Below are 22,855 nucleotides of genomic sequence, written 5' to 3'. Positions count from 1 at the left end.
GCAACAAGTCGTTGAGCAGGAATAATAAGAAACATCAACCTGGTGTAAATGACAGTCGTATATTCGAAACGACAGGAATACCAAAAACATCACCATCCCAGATCACCGTATTCTACGTTTCGCCAGCCCTAACCGCAATGTATTCACAGATTCTACACTGCCTGCCCCCGCTCCCATTCTCTGCCCTTACTACACAGCAAGGAACACACAACCACGTCTCGCTCGTGCAAATATAATACAGAAAACAGGAAAATGGCGCAAAGCGGCAAGGCTAATACCTTTCAGAAATGAAATCATTTAATTTCAACATATATCACTCGTTTATTTCGATTGTTACGTTTGTACAGTTACCTGATTCAAGAGCCGTAGCAGGAGAACTTAAGAAAAATATCGAGGAATAAAAATACAACGGAAAATAACTTAATCGACCGAGACCATCGCAAGCTTCCAGTAACCGAGTAGAACCATGATTAATTCAACCCACCCTGTGATTTCACCTCCAAATTACCGGTTATCAGTTTATTATACAACCCAAGGTAAGCAAACCGAGGACTCTATTTTGAGGTCGCCTGCAAAAAATGGTCAATGTGGATTCCCCGCATCGAGTCCGTTTGTTCCAAAAATAAATATCAACGCAGTTACGTTGGCAAATGACAACGACCGTACGGAATTAATGTCAGCGCGATGCGACATCGTCACAAACCAATGCATCAGCCCGTTAGCAGCAGTTCGAAAACCCCGTGAGATTCCAAGCGCGGCGCGTCCAAATCAACAATTCTTCGTTGAACGCGCGCTATCAACTCCGCGCTGACTGATTCCGCACCGGGCGCGCAAAAAACGGGGGAAATACGCAACGCGGAAGGATGGAGGCTGTATAATCGCCGATACGTTACAGTGATAAATGCGGTAAGAAAATTCTCGAGTCAGACAAGGTGCTGGAGATCGCCAACGACAAAAATGCCGCTGGCCGGAGTATACTAACCGATTCGAGGGAACAAAAAGCAGTATAAAAGATAGTAACTGAAAAATAAAGTAGAATAAAAGATAGCTGGCCTCGTCGCGGTACGGCTCGACGAATTTATCGCCGGTGAAGGTACTTTGAACATTGCCGGTTTGTGAGTATGGTGACCGACCAGTTTTTGAATCACGTTGTTAGCCGTGGCCTGGTATCAAAATCGCGAACGGCGATCAATGCATGCGGTCCTCCAAGGCGACAGACAAAATCGGCACGATTCGGTTTGTAATTAACGTTCAACACGCGAATAACCACTCCAAGGCTCTGTTGACGCATGCAGTACGCGCTGATACGCGCGCGATACGACGCGACGTTTAATAACGCGCCACAATCGATAACTCTGTGAGCTCGAAAATGCAAATGATAAAAATAATGAGAAAATTGACAAAACGCAAAAAAATATACCGATAGACGAGGAGGCAGTAGGGAAAAAAAGATTTGACATTCGCTCAAAAGTAAATAGAAGGGTAGGAAAACGTGGAAATGTCCGGCGCGAGCGCGCGCGCGGCTCATTACGCGTCCGAACGGAGCCTGGCGTGCTGGTTCTGCATAATGTTGCTGTGGCTGTTCGCGTTCCCGAGCAGGGGCGCCGCGTACGGGTCGCTGGTCAAGGAATCTGAAAGAGAATTGAAAGATTTTAGCATCTTGAATATAGACCGTCGCAACAAAGCCGCTGACAGCCGCGTGAACACCGGACTACAGTCCGTAACATTTCGGAATAAGATGGCCATGAATTTAAAAAATATGAAATACAAGATTTTGTCGGGATTCGGAAACGCTTTGCACTTCAATATAATACGCAAACAAAGACTGAATAAGGTCGGCCCGATCATTTTACGGGTTTAAGCTCCAACGCAACCGGAAACGGCGTATGGCTCACGGTAACCCAGCGCCCAGTAAATTGAACTCTAACGCAAAACAATACGTTACGATGATTGGTTCATTATTTGATAACAAACGACCGTCTCCCACATCAATGTGATTTCACAAAAATAGATTCTGCGTACCTAACGTTGGTAGGACGAAATGTAATAAAACACGTTCGTGAAAGCAAATAAATGGAATTAAGTCCAGGCGACTGGTAATTTGTATTTCTGGCGGTTTGAACAAGCGCCTCTGTCCGACCAGTAGTAACAACTGACAACCCACTCAGTGAATTTGCGACAGTTGCTTGCATATTCAGTTTATCAAATCCCACGTTACAGCACAGCAATGAGAGAATGGGGCACGAATGGCGTCGCAATTTGCGTCGCCGGCGCGTCACCGATTCCGTTCGATTGATTAGAATCAGCGAACAAAACGGAGGGATACCCGCATAACAGCAAGCAAGCCTGTGCTGCAGTTGGAATTAGGCAGCCCGCTGCTCGCCATCGTGCCGCTAGCCGCGGTGGTACCGCGCCGGCTTTTGCAGCACCGTTCCTGGAAGTACTTCATTCCCGATCGTTTCCCAGCGGTGACGAGATGGAGGATAAGCAAAAGGATTATCACAACAACTCGATTGCGCCTGTCAAAAGGCGACGCCTCATCTGCGGGGATTCATTGGTTCGCCATCAATCACGGCCGCGGATCGCGATCGCGCAGTTGGAGTCGCACATCACGCTCATCTATCACCACGCCCGGCGCGTTATCCGCGTTGTTTGGACTAGTCCCACGGGATTTTCTCGCATAAAGATTTTCTTTCGCGATTCTCTGCGATTCGTATCTGGATCCGGAGCAGGTCCGCCAAGTTTATTACGATTTCATGTTTCAATTGCCAAACGCGAAAAGCTGAAGGCTTGTGCGTTACTTGTATAACGGAATCGTCAATTTACAAATAGATTCAGATAATTTGCACCATATTTTCATGCATCGTGTCGTAATATGGAGTTCGCGGTCTGCCTTCGACTTAGAGCTCGTTTCAATGCTGGAAGCGTTGTTACGAACTGTTCAATGTAGCCTTCAACTTTGTTCAAGACAGGTTAAGAAGATTTTTTGAACAAAATTCGTTACATTTCGACAGTACAATTTTCCGACATTTGGCAGTACTATAGAGGCTAGCTAGCACACTGCAAGTCGCACAACTAAAATCCGGTTAGTGATTCCTAGCAGGACTGCGTCTAGCAAATACTTCAATGAAACCACTTATAACACGTCTAATATAAATAAGGCTGCAGCAAATTTCTCGTCAATTGAAGTTTCCAATATTGGCTTTTGAGCTGCATACAGTCGTCGTAATTACGTTTTGGTTATACTTCGGCCCACGTCGAAATTTTACTGGTCCCATAGCTAAAAACGGTTGAGAACCACTGGCCTAGATAGTCTAAACGGCGGCTGTTAGAATCTGTATTTTTCCGGATAGGAATTCGTAGCTTCGACTAATTCTCCGGATATAAATTCCACGCGCGCCTCAGTGTTCCGACATATGACTCGCCCGATTACTTACACCGGAATCGGCAGCGATCACGAGGACAACAGCTACACGATCAAGAAACGGTGCGAGATGAATCACCACAACATTTAGAAATTAGATAAACGAGCCGTGCAACCCACACAAGGAGCATGCGCCGAAATCGACATGCATCGGTATTCCCAGCCCGTATCGCAACGCGGATATCATAATAAATCACGCCGGGCTGACAAGATGCGATTTGATACCGGCTCCAGCTCGTGTTTTTAAGGAGGGAATACGCAAATCCGTAACGTTTACGATCTTGTCAATCACGCAAACCATAGCACGTTGTTTATCCGTTTGCAAGCCACGAATTCCACTCCGAGCATGTCGTAGAAGTACAACACCGGGCTGGACCGACGGCGTGGCAATCAAATCCACACCGCGACTTATTGATAGCTAGTCTTGGCAAATTTTGATCAGACATTTCCGTATTTCAAGTGAATCTAATGTGCAAAGCCACACAAATTTTAACGCATTAGATGTGTAATGTGGCATATTTTTATTTATAGGACCAGGTGGAAATTTGGGGTTCGCCGAAGGCCACAGATTAGCGTAAATGTTAGCCCGGTTTAAAAATGTTACGGACCATCGGTCCATTGCGATAGTTATCAGCGTCTCCATTGCGAAATTAGTCGCTGTTTGATGACGCGCGCAAAATGAAACTTGTCATAGAACATGCATGCCACGTCGGAAAACTACAGCGCGTCTATCGGTATGCAATCTCGTTAAATCCGGACTTGTCATATTTTGTAAATCTCTCGCTATTCCGTAAATCTGTCGCGGTACGCAAGCGCATTATCACATAACTAGGCTTGGCTGGCGAGATCGCCGTGTGGGGCAGACTTTCGGTTCAAAAAACTAGAAACACTAAAGACCATCGAAGGCAATCCATTCGCGATTGAGTTAAAACGGACACCCCATTACGAAAATGAATCTTGGACTTGAAAAAAAAAATCGAAGATTTTAGCCGGATATGGATTGAATATTAGGGTGGGGGTTCCAAACATTACTAATGTTAAATGTTCATGCAACCGGGGCCTACGATACTTGTATCGTAGGCTCCGCTCCGATGCAACCTTCTCGACCAATTTGATACATTGCGTGAGACCCAAACTTGGATGTGAGCTAAAATCAAGAATCTCATTTAGATATGACCTATAGCTGAACGGAAAAGCCGTTAGCCGTCTTATCACAAGGCGCTGACATACCTCCGCGTCTGTACCGCAGAGTTGACAAGACCAAAACCGACCGAGAACAAGGCCGGGTCAAACTATCACGCGCTTGTAGCGGTGTATCGCGCCCGCCGCAACACATGTATCCGCGCGCAGCGCTGATACAGAGCGCGGGAAAACACGGCGACCGGCCTGGCGCGGTGCGCGGATTCTGACTTTCCCACGCGAATATTTCGGGTAAACTCGCGGGTGCACGGATTTTTCAATAATCCCAGCCTGGTAGATCGTGTCGGCGGGCTTCGTAACATTGTAGGGAGGCGTGCGCGGGCGCAACGTTATGCGGATTCATCGAATTTGCAAGTTTTGCGGCGTATTCTACTTTGTGATGTTCTTTCAAAGTGACCCGGTGCTTCTGCAATTCATTTTAAGCATACTGCCTCCTATTAGTTATTTTCCACGCTCAAAGGCGTACCTTCGACTTACACAATACACTGTAAATGCGGGGTGGAAAATGGGCGTAATATCCGAATTTCCATCATAGCCAGCACTGTTTGGTACCAATTTCAACTTTCACGATGGGTGAAAACCAGTCAAATACACCAATTTTTATGAAGGTATATCACAGGGCTTCTCTACTAGGTTTATGTTAGCTTGTGCTACTATCTATGTCTTCCAGAGTTGGTCACGAAAATTGAACCCGAACTACCACTGGACTCGTTTTCTTCCATTGAAATGGGTGTGAGAGCAAGATTTTGTTCCAAAAAGTGTCGCTTACCGGATCACGCAATGGTGACAATCCGCGAAATACCCTCTTTTCGTTTACAAAGAAGTACACAGTAGGACTAGGGCATTTGTCTTTACATATATGATAGCATTTGCATAGGAATCGTTAAATTCCGCTGGCACAAAGGAAAGTGTGGATACATAACTTGAACGATCAATTTGTATCAACGATTATATTACGCCCGCCCGCAAATTAGCAATCGAAAAACGCTGACTATCATCAATTCGCAAAACTACACCGTCCAAAGTCTAGCTCGGAATAATCACGGACATTGACAATCATCAAAAAATCACCGGAATGCCAACAATCCGCCGTAATTGCATTTCCAATTACCGCCCGGAATTGGTCTCGTTTGTCAACGCGTTATGTAGAGTGTTTTCTGTGACAGCGGACAAACTTTCGAAGATTGGCAATTTAGTGACACCTCTGAACGCGTAATCGGAACTAATTCGATAGTATCCGCTTTCCATTAAACATATTGTTACACAGTCACGCGGGCCTGTGCGTCAACATGCCGGTAAACGCTGGCGAAACAGCTTGATCACAATAATTTCGTAAAAATAAGGCGACGAAAACGATAATCTCGTTTCCGAGAGGCGCAAAATTATTTTCGCGGTCGCTGCAAATTGACTCGAGCGCCCGTAACTGAGCGTTTGCGCGCATCTTTCGAGGAAGCGCGACACAATTTCGCGCTTTCCGATAAAGAAATTTGCTTAGCGCAAGGTCGCGAGTGACTTGTGTATAGTGTCGAATCAATACCCTCCGAAACAAGTCATTTCCTGAAATTAAGATAAAATACTCGCGCACTCGGCTTTGTAAATACGTGACGCGTGTTTTACGACTATGACCGTGTTTTGTAGGCATCCGCAGTCTAGACTGACTAACTATGTACCGAAGGGTGTCATCAGAACGAAAACATATGAATACGCAGGAATTGCGATCAATGCGTAGAAAATGGCCGATATACATGCCGTTTCTCGCATACAGTCATACAGCCAAGTCAAGTGCATGGAATTTCCAAGCTAAAATCAGGAAATAACATAATGGTAAGTAGTGTTGTTAACAATCGGCTGATATGCATTTGATCCCGCTATACACAGCTGGTGTATGGTGAGGTCGTAAAAGGAGCTCTCAAGCAGACTAGCCGAGGAAGGGAACGACAAAACCAGCACAACATCCGGCATCAAGGGACGATGTTAAATCTTATTCCAATACCCAGAAAATAAAGCAGACTAGGCACAGTGAAAAACAGACATTTTACTGATTATTTGAAATCAACGGTTCCCGATCATAGAATCTCTGACATTTAATATGTTGACAGCCACTTTCAAACCTTATCTGCGATACACAACTTACAGGCCGCTAGCACCAAACACTGCGTGCCAAGAGCACATTTACAGTACTCTAACAGTGCAAATATCTCTAATAAGGACAGCCTGCTGATACCCAATTTCCCGTTGGCGTACATCCCAACCGATAATCGTGCAGCTACCGATTTCAACTCTACCGTAAGGGGTGAATGAAGTGACTTTCACACCAGTCGCAGTTGGTGTAAATGAGCCAATTACACCATTTCAAATGGAGATGAGATAACCAGGGGGTGTAGAGAGCTGTTTTGGTGTACCAATACAGAAATCGTGCCAATAGATGGTTCTCACAGGCAGCCAACTACACCCATGGCCTACTAAAGGCCATGCTACACCCCAAGGATATATCTCCATAAGCATTGGTGTATTTGATTCGTTTTCACCCATGGAAAGACTGTGAGAGCATAATTTAGTACCGGAGGGTGCCGATGGCCGTATGGTATGTGCAAATCAGGTAAATACACTTTACAACCCACATAATTACACCCATCATCACCCATACATTTACATTTTACAGTGTGCCACTGGAATGCGATCAACTCTCCGCGTACCACACCGATTAGATAATGGGATAACATCGTCCAAACGCGGGCGTTATGGAAAACACGGAACCGCCCAAAACTTTACGATATGTCAAAGGCAGTCTGTGTTTACCAGCAGTTCCGAAAACACTTCAATCACCGGTAAGACAGCGCTCAGTTGCAAAACTCCCGCAATTACCGCGCAGTTCGGCAGACGGGGTGTTAGCCTGCGATGCGCACGGAAATTATGTAGCGAACAAAATGAAATTGCACATTTGCTTCGAGTGGGAATCGGATCTATTGAATGGGCCTATCAACGACCCGCGCAACGGTAGAAATTAAAATTCCGCATTGGAAAATTCCGATGCCCAGCAACAATAGGCGAATTCGTCATGATGTCACACGCGCGGTACTACACGAGCCTAAGGGCGCTGTCGTTTTTAGTCCTCGGCAAAATATGATTGTGATTTAATATCGGAAACGGACACCGGCGCATTATGCCAGAAGCGGAACATTGTCGGCGAATGGAACCCGAATATGGAGCAAATTGACATTCGATCATATCTCGTTTTGCGCGAATGCTTTTTTATCTGCATCGAAAAGGCGCAGTGCCACCACAACAATGCTGCCCGCGGCAAAAACGAATGAAAAATTCACGAAACGCCGATAGCATAGAAGCTCCAACTGCGAATAGAATTTATATTATCACGCCGCAATTCTAAATATATCTTCATCAACGACATCATCGCGGCGTTCAAGTTAAACACGGGGCCTATAACTGTCGCCAGATAACCAAGAAAAGTAAACACAGATCCACGCAGTGGGAATTATACCAAAGCTGCATCTCGTTCCGATCCCCCTGAAACTTCACAAGTCGGAGAACAATATTGCATTGCACCAAATAGGGCACAGCAAAACAAGCTTAGTAATCCTTAAAAAATATCGTTTGCGCGCCACCTATAACATATATAACTTGACTAGGCAAGATTCGAGTATTTCAATCATAGTCGGTATCAATTGCAATGATTCTAGTCTATGGTAATGAGAGTTGCTATTTTCAAGTAACGGATTTACGTTTACGCCCTTCCCATTCAGACTAATTTTACCAAGAAAAAATATAGCTTAGATACTTTCTTCCTACCGTAGGACCCGCGACACATTGCTTTTCGGTAACTGGACATCCAAAACATGTAACGACATTTCCGTTAGTTAGTAATAGACCAGCTGCCGTCAAAAAGCGCTACGAAATACTCATGGGCAAAAAATGCAAAAATACTGTCGATGACGCGTCACAGACATCATTTCCTTGGGAACAGAAACGAATAACATATTTACCATGTGCAATGCAATAGCTCTTGTTATGTGCTACAGTACTAGTACACTTTCAGTGTTAAAATTCGCCAGTACTAGGTTGTGAATGTACTGTACAATGTGCAATGTGCATACCTACGCCAGTTTGCAGGAAAAAGGAGAAGGCGAAATCTCATCAATTAGCACCTGCATCTAACCGTTTCTGGAACGTTCCAAACTATTTCAATTGACCGTTAATCGAGTCAATCGAAACCCAGAAGCTTCACGACAAGAAATGCCACATAGGACGTGTCACGCTGCAAACAACGAACACGGTTGTAGTAAACAATTTCCGCGTCGCGCCCGCGACATAATTACACGCCCGGCGCAGGCGACACTGCAAGCGGACAACAAAATGAACATTTCGAAGTGAACGCGTGTACAGCGCGAGTTAAAAACTGCCAGGGAGACATCTGGTTTGACTTGCTCGCGCCCGAAAAGGTATCATTACCAAAATGCTTCGAATAGCGTACTGGTACTGCGTGACAACGCCGATTTCAATGGTCATTTGGCCATTTACTGTAACAGCCTACTTGGTTGGGTAACGCTATCACTCTGTTCGTACCCCACCAAATTGCCAGCATAGCACGAATTTCTATTTTAACGACCTTGATGCCGAAACGAATTGGCTCAGATGGGTCCCAATAATGGAATCGATGAATTCGGAAATCTTCTACCTACTCTACACGACTGATACCAAAGATGGTATACGCCAGTCCCACTGAACCAAACCATCCAACTCTTTTTGTTTATATCGGCGGTAGAATCAGAGTTGATCTCCTAAGTCACGCGACCTGACCCGGACCAGAGTTGAAAATTACGTCACACACTAGCGCGGTTGATAATTACATAAACCGCCGCGGCGAATCTTCCGTTCACTACCGGCGGCGTAAGTGAAAACGGTGTTGGTTTTGCGTTGACAAACACTCCACTTGAACCTAGGTAGGGATTAGCATCCGCTACCAAGCACCGCCATTCATACGATTTTAGCATCTATTCAAGTGACGCCACCTCTACGACCGTCGATATAATGGGATGGAAAATCGTCACCTCGCTGCAAAGGGCAAAACGCGAGCAAGGCCTGCGAGATCGCGCGCTTTCCGGGGCGGGTTTACATGCAGACGCGCACCGCGGCGTATTAATCTCGGGCGAGCAACAGCCTGGGCTCGCAAGAACTATGTTATCAGCGCAGAGATGACGTCATGAGGGATTTAATATTTCGAAATCAAACCCTGTTCTGGATTTGTGAGTTGAATCAGTTATGATTCTGAAATTTATCTCGCATCAAGTGCAAAGTCTAAATCTTGTAATGGCTGACATGCGTCCAGCTTCAAAATGGTTCTGTATCCAAATCCATATGCCTGTTCATTTGGTTTGAGTGAAAAATACATGAATTTCGAAGAGTGGACTTGACATATGCCTTCAAATATCAAATGATATATACCTATCATAATTTCAAGTTGCTATATTCTCTAGTGACGTTGCAATTTCACTGAGCAAGCCGAAAATAGCTAATTGTGCATTGCTCATCTCTGTTTACAATCGATTATTATATCTATATTGAAATATTATTAGATAATATCAATATACCATTAATTGTTTATTGAAGTTTTGTACCTCCCATCAGTCTCTTCGTGTTTCGTCTCAGCGCCAAGACACAAGGAAATCACGTCACAGGTCAAACACAAGCGATTCGCTCCGCTGATACGAATACGCTAAAACGGCGAAGCTACAATAGACCGGGCAGGTTCGACCAGTTTCGGGCGTATCGCATTACGCTGACGCACACCAAGAAAATCCCAAACCCGACGTCTTCAAAACCGTTCATGAAAGCGAGAATTCGCGAAAAATCAACAAACGTTTTCGGTTCAGCTGCCATCCCCGAACCGCACACAGGAGATCGCCGCATATTACACCCCAAACCTTCCGGAGTAAATCCGCGAAATATCCCAGCACGGGCGGATGAAAGCGAAAATACCAAGGCCATGATCCGGTAACTGCGAAATACGCGTCCGGCAACATACGCCTTGTTATTAGCGCGCCAGCGAAAATGGCGGCGGGCGGCGTTTTAAGGACGCGGTTCGCGTTACGGAAACAAGACACCGCGCAAGGTGATACGGTTTCAAAGGGTAACGCGGAAATATGCTCTTAATTGATCCAAATCGATTCCGCACAATGCGTAGGCGCGGTCCGTAAATAAAGAAACCAAGCTTAGGACGCAACGACAATTGCAAGCCATTAGAAGAACCGACAGGATAACGCTTATACATAGTTAGCGATACAGGGATTTAAACAGGCTTTGTTGACAGTGATTATTACCCTCAATTCCGGTGCGAAACCGTGTAAACAAATCAAAACCGTTGATAGAAGCAACAACAATTCGTTTACACGTTCCAAAACCGCTCGCGAGTGAAAGCGATGCAGCGTGTATGCAATAATATCAACGAGGTCGAGTTACCGTTGAACAATCTATTTTGAAGCGATCTGGAAACACGAGGCCTGTTCTGAAATACGAGAGGGTTTACGGTTACAGAATATTCTCAACCGAGTGTATTTTCGGCCTCGATTCTGCGCGTAGAGCGTCAGACCAAACGGTCATTCACGGATTACTTCTACCTTTTCCGACTAATGGATTCGACTTTGCCAAGTTCTCATATTTTCAGAATGCTTCCACTTCTATTTGGACAGTTTTTCAGGTGAAACAATTTACTTTTAACGTTTGGATTTTCAGAAAGTAGCAAGTCATTTTGGGACAACATTGCATCCCAACACTGCATCACACGCTTGAAATACCCATTGCAACACAGTAACTAATATAAATTTCAAGATTGCCCCATTTGCAGTGTCATTGGTAATTTTGCGCTACAGCGGTCCTATCGGAAAAGGAGTTTTAGCTTATCGTCTTGTTCAGACACGTACTGCTAAATAAAATCAATAACACAGATCTGTTTACAACGTGTTGCAGAGCGTACTGCGGTGAAAAAAAATCGTAAGTTACGATCGCGAGGAATTCAAACACACATCGCGAACTCGGCGACAGGGTATCAAAACAAGCTCCGCGCTGGAAATATCGAGCATTCACGTCACCAGGAGTACTATATCTGACAGACGGCCGTAGAGGATCACAGGCGCGGAATGCTATTCCCACGGTGCATATATCTGAGATCATCAGAGGCTTGCCAATCAAATGCGGGAGACCGCCAACACGATTTTCTTTATGCATGCCATCGCGCAGACAGGAGAGATCCGAACATCACCGCACGGACAGCGGCGCGAAAGCGCGATTTTCGCACGCCCTATTTTGCAGTTGAGGCTGTTTGGGCGGTAAAAGGGGCGGGTTGCATTGTGGGCGTATCGCGATGTTCACCTGCATCAATTTTAGACTATGCGTGCCCTGCTACGGAACGGAGCAACATAAAGTGACGTATTTCATGTTGTTGTTGCTATTGTTATTGTTGTTGTTGTGTTGTTGTTGTTGTTGTTGTTGACTTTCTTGTTCAAATAATCTGTTTAGCACTGCTGACGTATGCGAGCCAATGCTTCCCATGGCTTTTCAGGTTCTGAGTCACGCCCGTATGAAGACTATTCCAGAATTATAATACCTCAGGGGACTAACGAACGGTACCGCATCTTTAGTCTTTGGCTCTATAACGCGAGCTAGATTTTGTTGTTACTAAAAATAGACAGGGAATAAAAATTGAAAAACCCCTCTGATACTCTCCAAGGTTAGCTTTCCGAGTCGCACAGGAGGTAAGAGATTCCTGAAATCGACTCGAATACGCCCGGATAGCAAGATCCCTACAGGCGCTGAATTACACCATGAACGCCGACTCTACCAATACTGCATTCTCATAAATCTAAAATCTACACAAGCGAAAGTTTACCTGCGCTATCCTTTAAGATTCGAAATTGTAGCCTGACAATGCCGGGCTAGTAATTTATGTATACGAACATCAGCAGCACGGTAATCGCGATGGCACACTCGTACAACGCGCCACACCGACATGTACGCCCACCTCTATCTGGCAGGGCGACAATTTCATGCCTTGTCAATTGTCATCTGTCGCGCGTTAGCGCAAACACGGGCGTGCGAATGGGACAGCGCGCGGTAGCGAACGGGTGTTTTGAAGTGGGCGCTTTATTCAAACAAGGAAACGTTAATCTAAACTACCGCGAACGCAAACATCAAACGCGTATGTGCCGTACAATACGTAATCTCTAACGAGCGACGAACAATAACTGTCCGTTTTGGCACGGAAATAGATAAGGGCGCTCGATCGCCGCGTCGTATACGTGGAACTGCCACGGATGGCGCGAAGATAAAGAATTGTATTGCAACTGAGCAGGAAGATAGATGTAACAGCATCGCCAGTGTTTACACCCCGCGCGTTCAGAATATCAGGTTGGCCGAAACGATTCTCGAGTACCCGAATCCAAATCGAGTCATGATTGGAGTGATTCGAGTCGAATATTGCGATCATACGCTCCTCAACGATAACAATACTTCTTCTACTATCCTTTCTTTCCATCACGGAAGCCTTAAAACCTCGATTTATTACATCAACTCATCCGAATCATGTCTCGTAAAGCTGCGCAAGTTGTTGCTGTTGTGGTATATATGGTGTTTGTTGACTGCTATTGTCACTTACACCAGGCCAATTTTCTTCTCTTTTAATCCGTAGCTGACGAATTATAGCACGTCCCACTGCTACGCTTTTATAAGACACCGCTTACAGTGTACGTGTAAGCCTTACACGGATGAGATGACGATGAGGAGCCTAGATTCCAACACTTAGGTAGGAATTCTGGAGTCAGACTGGAACCCACAACCTATTGCTGTTGTAGCTGTGGATTATACCACTGCATGCTATACTGGGATATGATTATTAGTATCATTTCAAATCCATTTCAACCATCAAATGTCAGCAAAATAAGATCCACGCGATTGCCCATACAATACCATCGTCCATCATCCCAAATTGGACCGCCCATGGAAAATCATCCAATCCAATTTGCGCCGATTAAAATTAAATTGCGATTACAGCACGCGACAATCCCTCTTCACTTCCACTAAAGGTTTCAAGTGCTGGGATCCGATCGATCGATATCAAATCAAAACAAGGATCGCGCCAGGTCGTGTAGCGCGAGAGGCGGAACGCACAAAGCGCGCGAGTTTCAAGGGGGCGGTGTGTCGCTGTTCGACCTACACAACAGCACGGTGCGGCGGGGGTAATTTTCGAACCCAGGACTTGCACTAAAAGCGCCTACTCAAATCTCGTGATAACAAGGCGGATCAAACAATAGCTCTCGTGACCAGAAGAGCATCGAAGTAGTCTCAATATTTTGACTCCAGTACCGGTATAGAAGTAGAAGTAAAAGTAAGACCGTAAATTTCTACTGACGGGTAAAAGAGGCGATTTACAAGTCATGCCAAAATTACTGCAGGCGGAGCAAAAGTACTCAAGTACAGTTTCAAATATTGTCGATTTTGTCGAGAGCATATAGCGGTTAATTGCAGCCGGCTACCCTCGGAATTCAAAGATGAATCTCTGTGACTAACACAATGTGACTGATCGTGATCACTCTTCAAGATCATCGATAGTATTTTCGATTTTCGTGATGCGAGGGTCATTTCACGCTATTCTTATGACAGCTTCCCTCATAAAAGTGATACGAAGTCATTCCCAAACCACGTTCTAGTTTTCAAGTAGAATTAGCGCGTTACTGGCGACCATATTGACAACTGCGCTTCGCCTTGCTTATAGAATTGGATATATGAAGTCGACCTTGTGTGCGTAAGGTTCAGAGCGACCCGGTGACATTCGCCACCCGTAAGAATCACAATAAGTCCTACTTAAGACCGCGTGACTGGTTCACAGCAAATTGGCAACCTTTCCCCGACTTCACGCCGCACGCAGTGCATGAGCTAGCGAGGAAACGAATTTATCGTTATGGCGTCAAAGTACACACCGCCCCGCTCCAGATACGCTTCTCCGCGAACGCACGCACGCCACGGCAAACCTCACGCCCGTAAGAGCTACCCTCGTTATCGCAACGGCCGTACAGCGCGACCCGGCAACCGTATCTGTTAACTTCCGGGCAAACACGCCACTGTGAACAGCGCACACACAAAACAGGTGCCTCCGTCCTCCGTAATGACACCGCGCCGCATAATTGTACACAACCAGCCATCGCCGGCTACCGCTTCTCCATCGCACACTTCAAAGGCGTCGGGATATGGATCTATTATTAATAATACTCCCGGAAGAAATTGCCGGAGATAGAAAGGCAGAATGAGCGAAATAAATTACGCCGCACCGACAGGGCGGTAACCATCCGCGATAAGGATGATATATCATGCAATATAAATGCCCGATTCATACGCAAATATTGCTAGCCGCGTAGTGCATACGCATGCGGTCCGACCGAAACGCGCTATCGACACCAAGATTCGATCAGATATCTCCGAATACAAATACGAAATACTCATTTATAGCAATCTCAGCGACGCGTGAAGACTAATTAACTTTGCAACGTTATACATTACATATATCAAAGCACTCATTCCGGCTTCAGGTGAGCCTGGATAATGCGGAAAAGTCAAATACCCGACCACAAAGAAAATAATCGGAGTTCCCGCCACATTAAATATCATTTGGATTTTTTTTCGACTATACCTGTTTCATTGCAATTGCGACTTCGCAGAAATGTCATTTCCACAAACGAGCGCGCCTCTGTACTACGTGTTTACTATGCCACTCGCCAAAGCATCAATCAAAGTGTCATGGAGTCAACAGTGGAGAAATCTCGTTGATAAAATATACCTCTTCGCGGACAGGGTCGCCGTCACCGCCCACAGCCTATTGTAAGTAACGGAAAGCCATCGACCGCCAAGTAACCCTACTGATAGCTCTTCCGAACCAATACAACTAGAAAATTGTCAGCTTTTTCAAATTAGAGGGGAAATAGCATTATGCCTACCGTGTTATGATTATAGCTATACGGATTTTTCCAGATTGGACTAGAATTAGCTTGATGAATTCGCAAAAACTTGGAAATTAAAGTGAATATCAGATCCAAGTTCATGCTGACATGCACACAAATTGACAATGTCTGTACTTGAGTGTACAAGTGTACATTAGTTTACCAAGATTGGCTCGTTTCGCATGTAGCATTTTCAGGAAACAAGAATAATCAAGTTAGAATTAAAATTGGAGCATTGAAACAAGTTAAATTTGAATTATAATGGAGATATTTCGCTTCAATTACTCTAATTAGGCAATTAGAATCACCAATTATCTAGTCATCCAAGTCTGTCGTAGATAAATTCCTGTCAACGCCACGCGACAGCGTAAAGACACCCCGGCGACATTCCAAATTGTAACCCTCAAAGTCAAAGATTACGCGAATAGGTCACGGGGATTTCGACGGGTCGCTTTCATAACCGCAGACTTGGCGATGGAGATATCTCAAACACAGACGGCGACCCGCACAATAGCATTTCAGCGATATTTAACCGGACTTCCGCGAAAAAAAACGGGCCTACTTCGACCGTCGAAGATTTATTATTGCAGCGCTATTGACGAAGTATCGCGTTAATAAACCCGCGCGGACAGCGCGGGGTTTCAGGCGCCGCGCGCTAACAATGCGCACAATGGCCGCGGCTCGGAAGCGTAAAAATTTATCGCCGAAAAACCGCGCGGGGTATCTGAGCTCTGCAAACAATGCCCGGGCTCATAACATCCGCTCGGCACCGGTAAATCAACAACGGTGGGCTCTATACGATCGCGGTAACGGCCCGGGGCGAGGTTAATATTTGCTTTTATGATTACGAAAAGCGGACGGACCTTGCTCCTCGCGAAACGGGACGTTGCCTTCCGAGATGGAGTCGGAGTTTTCGGTCTGCACGAAGACGTCGTCGTCTTCGTCGTCCTCGTCCGTTTCTTCGGACTCGCTGCTGTCCGGATAGACCGCGCCAGGGTCGTACTCGATACCCGTTAATTCCTGGAAGAAAAACGTCGTGTTTTCGGCTGCAATATTTCAATAATGTATAATATCGTTTGCACGACATATCAGCAGGAGACACAAGGAAATCGACAGTCGAGCATCGGACTTGATAGCAAAAACGAACTTTAACTATAAAATGAACCCTTACACTCACCCTAACCCTAACCCAAATCCATCTACTAATCAAGCCCTACATGCGACCGTAACCTTACAATAACCCCAACTTTAACCCATATGCTCAAGTGTGACGTGCTATTGTGTTGGATGCTCATATGGTCAGACTGTCCACGCACCCACAGTCTCTGCCAGAGGTGAAAAATACAGTCATAGTTGGTAATTGGTACTCAAGTAGCGCTAGAAATGATGGCGTAGAGTAGGGATGGTGTGAACCTCTGAAAGGTTCGGGTTCGTGTGAACGCGAACCTTTTTCAAAGGTTCTGTGTGAACGCGAACGTGAACCTCATGACGTCACGTGACGTCATATTGCTAATTATAACTCTGCATTTCAGTGAAGTCTTAGTCAATATTAATGTACTGTACACGATACCTAGCGACGACTCGTGCCAAACAACGCTACAATGCTGAAGCACATATTGACGTATTAAACGTCGTCAAATGTATCAACTGGGACAATCAAATGATATAATTATCCCATAAAATCAATATCTTCCCCCAAGTGAATATATGCTAACGGTATAGGCCAGACCGATGACCAAACAATGTATTCGGCAAGTGAGTATTGCTACGCTGATATTGAGCAAGGTGTAAAACGGGTTTCTGTACTTGCTACCGATATTACTATAACAAGTTATACAGCAATAACCAACACCCCAATCGCAGGAATTTGCTTTTTATGATACGATAAACATATTAAATCGAGATTGACCCTGTACCCCTGCTAGATGTTTTACATCAGACAATGGTATCAATTTCATTGATTGGTTGAATAAGCATCATTCGCTGACTACCTACATGTAGTGTATTTCGCTGTTGATGTTGCGTGATTGCGGGTCAAGCTCACAGCAGAGAGTCACTAAATATTCACGAACGGAAAGCTGGATATTTCGAGCAAACTTTCGTAACGAAGCAGGTAAAATTTTTGAGATTGTCAAGGTGCATGATCGTTTAGTGTTGATTTTTTATGCCGCTAGCGACATGCATTAGAGGGGCCCCCAGTTGAAATGCAATAAATTTCAACCAAAGATGTTATAATGAAGTAAAAATTGTAATATATGAAAAAGGTTCACAGTGCAGTCTAAATTTCCGAGGTTCACACACAGAACGCGAACTTGAACCTCACGTTCACACCATCCCTAGCGTAGAGCAGTATAAAATCATGCCCATTTGAGTAAGTAGCCAAAAAAGTAAAATTGCATGATTACTGACAATATCTACTCTCTACCAGCTTGAAATGAAAACAATGGATACAAAGACTTCAGCCGGATCTCGAAAACGGCCATATTTTATTTTTACGTGAACTTTGTGTCCAGTAATCGAGGTGATGTGAACATAACACGTGCGACTTCTTTACTTGTCAAGTAGATAAAGCAAACAATTGTAACATTGTTATGTCATCGTCAAATTGTCGATGTCAGAATAGAATCGTAATGTGTTTCCATTACTAGAAATATTTAGTCATTCCTGGCCTAGACAGTGGCGCCATAAGTAAACTGCTACGGGCATAAAAATAATTCTCGCAGACCACTTTTTACAAACGGCAAGCGTATCATATCATACCGATTACGAGAGCGAATCACATTTCCACGGGATAGCCGCGTATCGGCGTGTGCGATTCGTCAAGAGATCGCGCGCCACGACCGAGCAACATGACTAACATCCTCCGCCGTAGTAACCGGCCGGAAGAATCCGCCAGATATCATGTCCGCAATTTCGAGCTATCTTCGCCTCCGATTGCATGTTTGCCATGAATCATTGTTTAGCTACGTAAAGCGGCATCTACGGGCGAAAGCACGCTCCGTAGTGTTGACGAAAGTCGATATAGCGTTCGTCACATTATTCCGGGGTAATGCGCGTTATAACCCGCTCAAGATCGACCCCTATTACCCGGTTCGTATCGATTTACCGAACAATATATAACCTTTCGGGGGATTATAAGGCATATCGTGACATGTTGCGGTCGTGTTTAGTGTCACCGCCACTATATATAACCTGCTTCATCGGCAAAGGTCAATCTGATGTGATATCAGGCTATCGTATGGTAGATATGGCATATAATTCAACACGCTGTTTCCCATTCGGGATCATTGCGGTTATGACTACACTTCCACTATGCGGGTTGGATGGACAGATTGAACACGCATATCAGGTATATCCGATTCGTGCGTACGTTTATCATTGTGATCGCTACGGCCATGACTGTATTTATAACAATATCCTTATGAACACGTATTTTACTTCTAATCTAATCTATTATCCTACAATTTAAATACTGGGTCATGCTGGAACATAACGGAAATATATGTCCATCTACACATCTTGATATCGTAATTGGGAACGTGTTTTACAGACATGTGGTTAACGCGATATATGATAAGTGTCCCTGATATAAAATAGAATGGAAGAAGGTAGAATACGTGTCCGTTTACAGATATTACAGAAAGCGTAGCATGGCCGTGGTGATCATAATCATATCATAACCACATGTGCGAAACACGTCCCAACCAGGATATCTAAATATGTGAGCGATCACATATTTCAGATTTAGTCTACTAATTTGTGCGTTCCATAGGCCTATCATGTAACATGTCAATTAGGATCACCACGACTACGGCTACACTTTTCACGATACGTGCGAATGAGCACTGTTTCATGCCACGTGACAATCTTATTGTGTGCGTAACCATCTTATTGGGTGGAAATCGGCGATCCAATTTCGCTGTGATGCATCGATTTGAGCTAAGGGGTTTGCCGAATTTACTGAGCTACAGCTAAACCAGCATAGAAAACGACTTTGAAAGAAAGAGAAAGGCATGTCGTCAGACACATCAGCAGTGTGGATAGCGAACATCACAATCATCGATATACAATTATACAGCGATATGATTTCCAACTACCGTTGCGTTGCATACTCGCTTCTCACTTCCAATCAGCGAGAATCAACACGTTGACATCGGAGATATCATTTCGTTGATCATAAAATTGCCCAAAGTCGGATCGGATTATCGAATAGAGCCAGTGTACGGCGGCCGCTTGTTAATTGGCAACGCTGTTAATTCCACCGGAGCCAAACACCACGCAACAAGATAATTTGACGCCGCATCAAAGCCCCGTGTGAATTATTCAGCAGACGAAATACTGCGTTTCGATTGTTGGTCTCACAGCCGGTTGCGAATGACTGAATCGAAACGCATCATGCCGGCCATCGCAGGGGTAGTCACTAAGTTTGCAGTACTTCCACTGCAGACTAATTCTCCATAGATGCTTGAACAGTCTTTTCACATTCATAGTACTATCATTATCACACATATAAAATAGAGTTTCTGGGCTTATTCATCAATTACATGTCTTGGTATACGAGAATTGAATAAGTGATATGCAATGCGATGATTCATGCACATTGACTCAAGTACAAGTCGAGTCAATGCACAAAATGACTCGAGTCAAGTCGAGTCTATGGAAAATTGCGGCTCAAGTCATTACAACCCCTGTAGCCACACCGACTACCTTGAATATCTATAGGCCAATGGCCGAATGAATCATTGCATTCGATCAAAAGTAAGGAACACTAACATATATAATAATGGGCGGAAGTATCAATATATGGGCAACACTAACATCGGTGGAAGCTTCCGACATCATCTTCTCCAAATCCTCGACCAGACTCCTGAAAATCGGCCTCCGTCTCGGGTCCTCCTCCCAGCAGTCTCTCATCAGCATGTACATCTCCTGCGTGGCGAACTGCGGCTTATCCAATCGCCTGCCCGTCCTTAAAAACTTCACCAGCTCGCCGGTTTTGATTCCCGGATAAGGAGTTCCGGACAGGGAGAAGATCTCCCACAAGAGCACGCCAAAAGACCAACTGCGGAAGACAGAAAAAGGGGGGCAGATAAAAACTTAATCCGTCGACAGAGCGCAGTTCCTGACAGAACGGAACACAATAGATTATCGCCAGTAAGAGTCATACTTACACGTCGGTGGCGTGAGTGAACACATTATCCGCCATCGCCTCAAGAGCCATCCATTTGTAGGGTAAGTGACCCTTAATGGGAAAGGATTGGGCGTTAGAGTGCGCTTACCGGCCAATACCGGCCGGATAAACCTGCTCGACGCGGCCACTCGAAAGGGCCGCTTCGGAAGCGGGCAGGAAGCTCTGTACACTCACCCGGGTGTGCTTTCTGTAATAATCGCAAGATCGGATATCGCGCGCCAGGCCGAAGTCGGCTATCTTCATGATTCGGTCTTTAGTGACGAGAACGTTGCGAGCCGCTAGATCCCGGTGCACGCACTGTCGCGAACAATAAGCGAACTTGAAACGCGGGGCAATTGGAAGTAATCGAAATCCGGACCGGAAAAATCGGCGTCGGAGTGTGTTTATAATACTGATTTCATCGCTCAGACCCGCGAGCGATCGGGATGTTGTTTTGGTGTTCATTGGTCATTTTACACCAGTTCGATGTGCTTTATCGTGATTCCCGATCTGCCGACTTGAAGCACGGCCCACGGCAGTGGTTCTAAACGGGGTTCACACGAACCTCAGGGGTTCGTTCGAGGTCAAGACACACAACAGTAGTAAGATTCGCAATAATATTTCTGTTTTGTGTGAAAATACTGTTCCAGCGATTTTCTTCTATTAACCGTGCTCATAGTTCGTTTTGTGTACCATTATTCTAATGTGGTCGATTTTTCGGAAATTTGGAGTTCGTCGAAGGCTTTCAAGTTAACCGGGTTAGTACGGGTGAAGAACCACAGTTCTGGGGTTTCGTAAAACACCACCGCTTACTGGTGACCGAAAAACCATTTCGTCTACAGTCAACATTACACATTGCGCGCGTATACAGTCGCGAACCTAACAAATACAGGTAACGCGGTTATCGAAAAGCAAGCTGTTGTAATCCCACAATTCGTAATTGGCAGACTCGCATACCGATCAAATTAAACATCGCTTCCGATGAGATTAACAGTGTCAAACAAAAATCCGCAAGCATACGATTCGACAAGGACCAGCGCGGAGCTCCAGAACATTCCAAGCCAGTGGAGTATTTGAAACGCACAATTTAGATCGGTTATACACGCAAAGGGCGAGGCAGTCACATAATCGTTAAAGTGACAAACCAAGCTAGGGTGAAAGCGGCGATTTTCTCAAGTACGAACGATTTGTGAAAAAGGTTAAGGTAGACAAACAATAAAACTACAGACGAGTACCAGCCCAAAATATTCGGGTTTATCTCAATATGATCAACATTTTCAATTGTATACTAGAACGAATGCGGAATCACGTATTCTGTCTATGTCATATAACGAAGCGCGCATCCAGAATTTAGCGATACGTATGTTTTAAGTAGGGCTTGTAGGCTCACTCGAGCGACGGGAGTAACGGGGAGTCTTAAAATCTTTTAAATGCTGGCAAACTCGTGCAAATCATATCCGATCGACACCACACAGGGCAACCAACGTATACGCGCGGAACATGGGTCAGAAATAGCAATACATCACGCCCGCAAATTGGCAAGGCATATCGCAGCAATCTTCGCTGTTTCATTCAAACATTGTCGAGGCTAAATGTCGACAAAATCAAACAGTATAAGTTGACGATCACTAATTGAGCATGAATAATTTCTAAACGGAAAAAATCGTTTCCGCCCTCGCGATCTCGTTATTTGTCCGCAAACAACGCTCCAAAACAAGCAAACACATACTCGAACGCCGGGAAAGCGATGTAGGTCAAGCGCGGACAGTAGCGCCATCGAGACAATACACAAACACGCGGCCCATCCACAACACCGAAACATAACATCGCAAATTTTCAAGTAGCCCATCCACAGCTTGTTGGAACACATTCGAAACGGCGACACAAGCGGAATATCGGACCATCTCAACTAAGGAATGGTTTTCATGAACTTCTAGTTCTAGTTGCGGATTTTAAATGCGAGTAGTTCTAGTTCTATATACAGTTCTGGTTTCTGACGAACTAGAAAACTGTTGCCGTCGTTTGGCGTGAATCGTGGATACCGGTGTGTTCAGTTGTTCG

The 22,855-nt window shown here is 45.0% G+C and overlaps 1 protein-coding gene across 4 annotated transcripts in view; it reads right to left on the bottom strand.

Annotated features, from left to right (window-relative positions):
- Positions 1-216: 216 nt before the first annotated feature.
- LOC145453209 (fibroblast growth factor receptor-like) overlaps positions 217-22,855 on the bottom strand; it is a 44,380-nt gene continuing 21,741 nt past the window's right edge. For all 4 annotated transcript variants that reach the window (XM_080331183.1, XM_080331182.1, XM_080331184.1 and 1 more), the window contains 5 exons: positions 20,990-21,112; positions 20,796-20,866; positions 20,443-20,686; positions 16,488-16,644; positions 217-1,631 (listed from right to left, as the gene is read on the bottom strand). In XM_080331183.1, coding sequence (XP_080187309.1) covers positions 1,528-1,631; positions 16,488-16,644; positions 20,443-20,686; positions 20,796-20,866; positions 20,990-21,112 — 699 coding nt within the window. In that variant the 3' untranslated portion in view covers positions 217-1,527. The remainder of the gene's footprint in view (positions 1,632-16,487; positions 16,645-20,442; positions 20,687-20,795; positions 20,867-20,989; positions 21,113-22,855) is intronic.

The sequence above is a fragment of the Botryllus schlosseri genome, chromosome 13 (genome assembly GCF_051294905.1).
Source record: "Botryllus schlosseri isolate E-star chromosome 13, Bs_hap1, whole genome shotgun sequence".
NCBI lineage: Eukaryota > Metazoa > Chordata > Ascidiacea > Stolidobranchia > Styelidae > Botryllus > Botryllus schlosseri.
The sequence above is the reverse complement of the archived record's forward strand: the minus strand, read 5'-3'. Positions and strand labels throughout refer to the sequence as shown.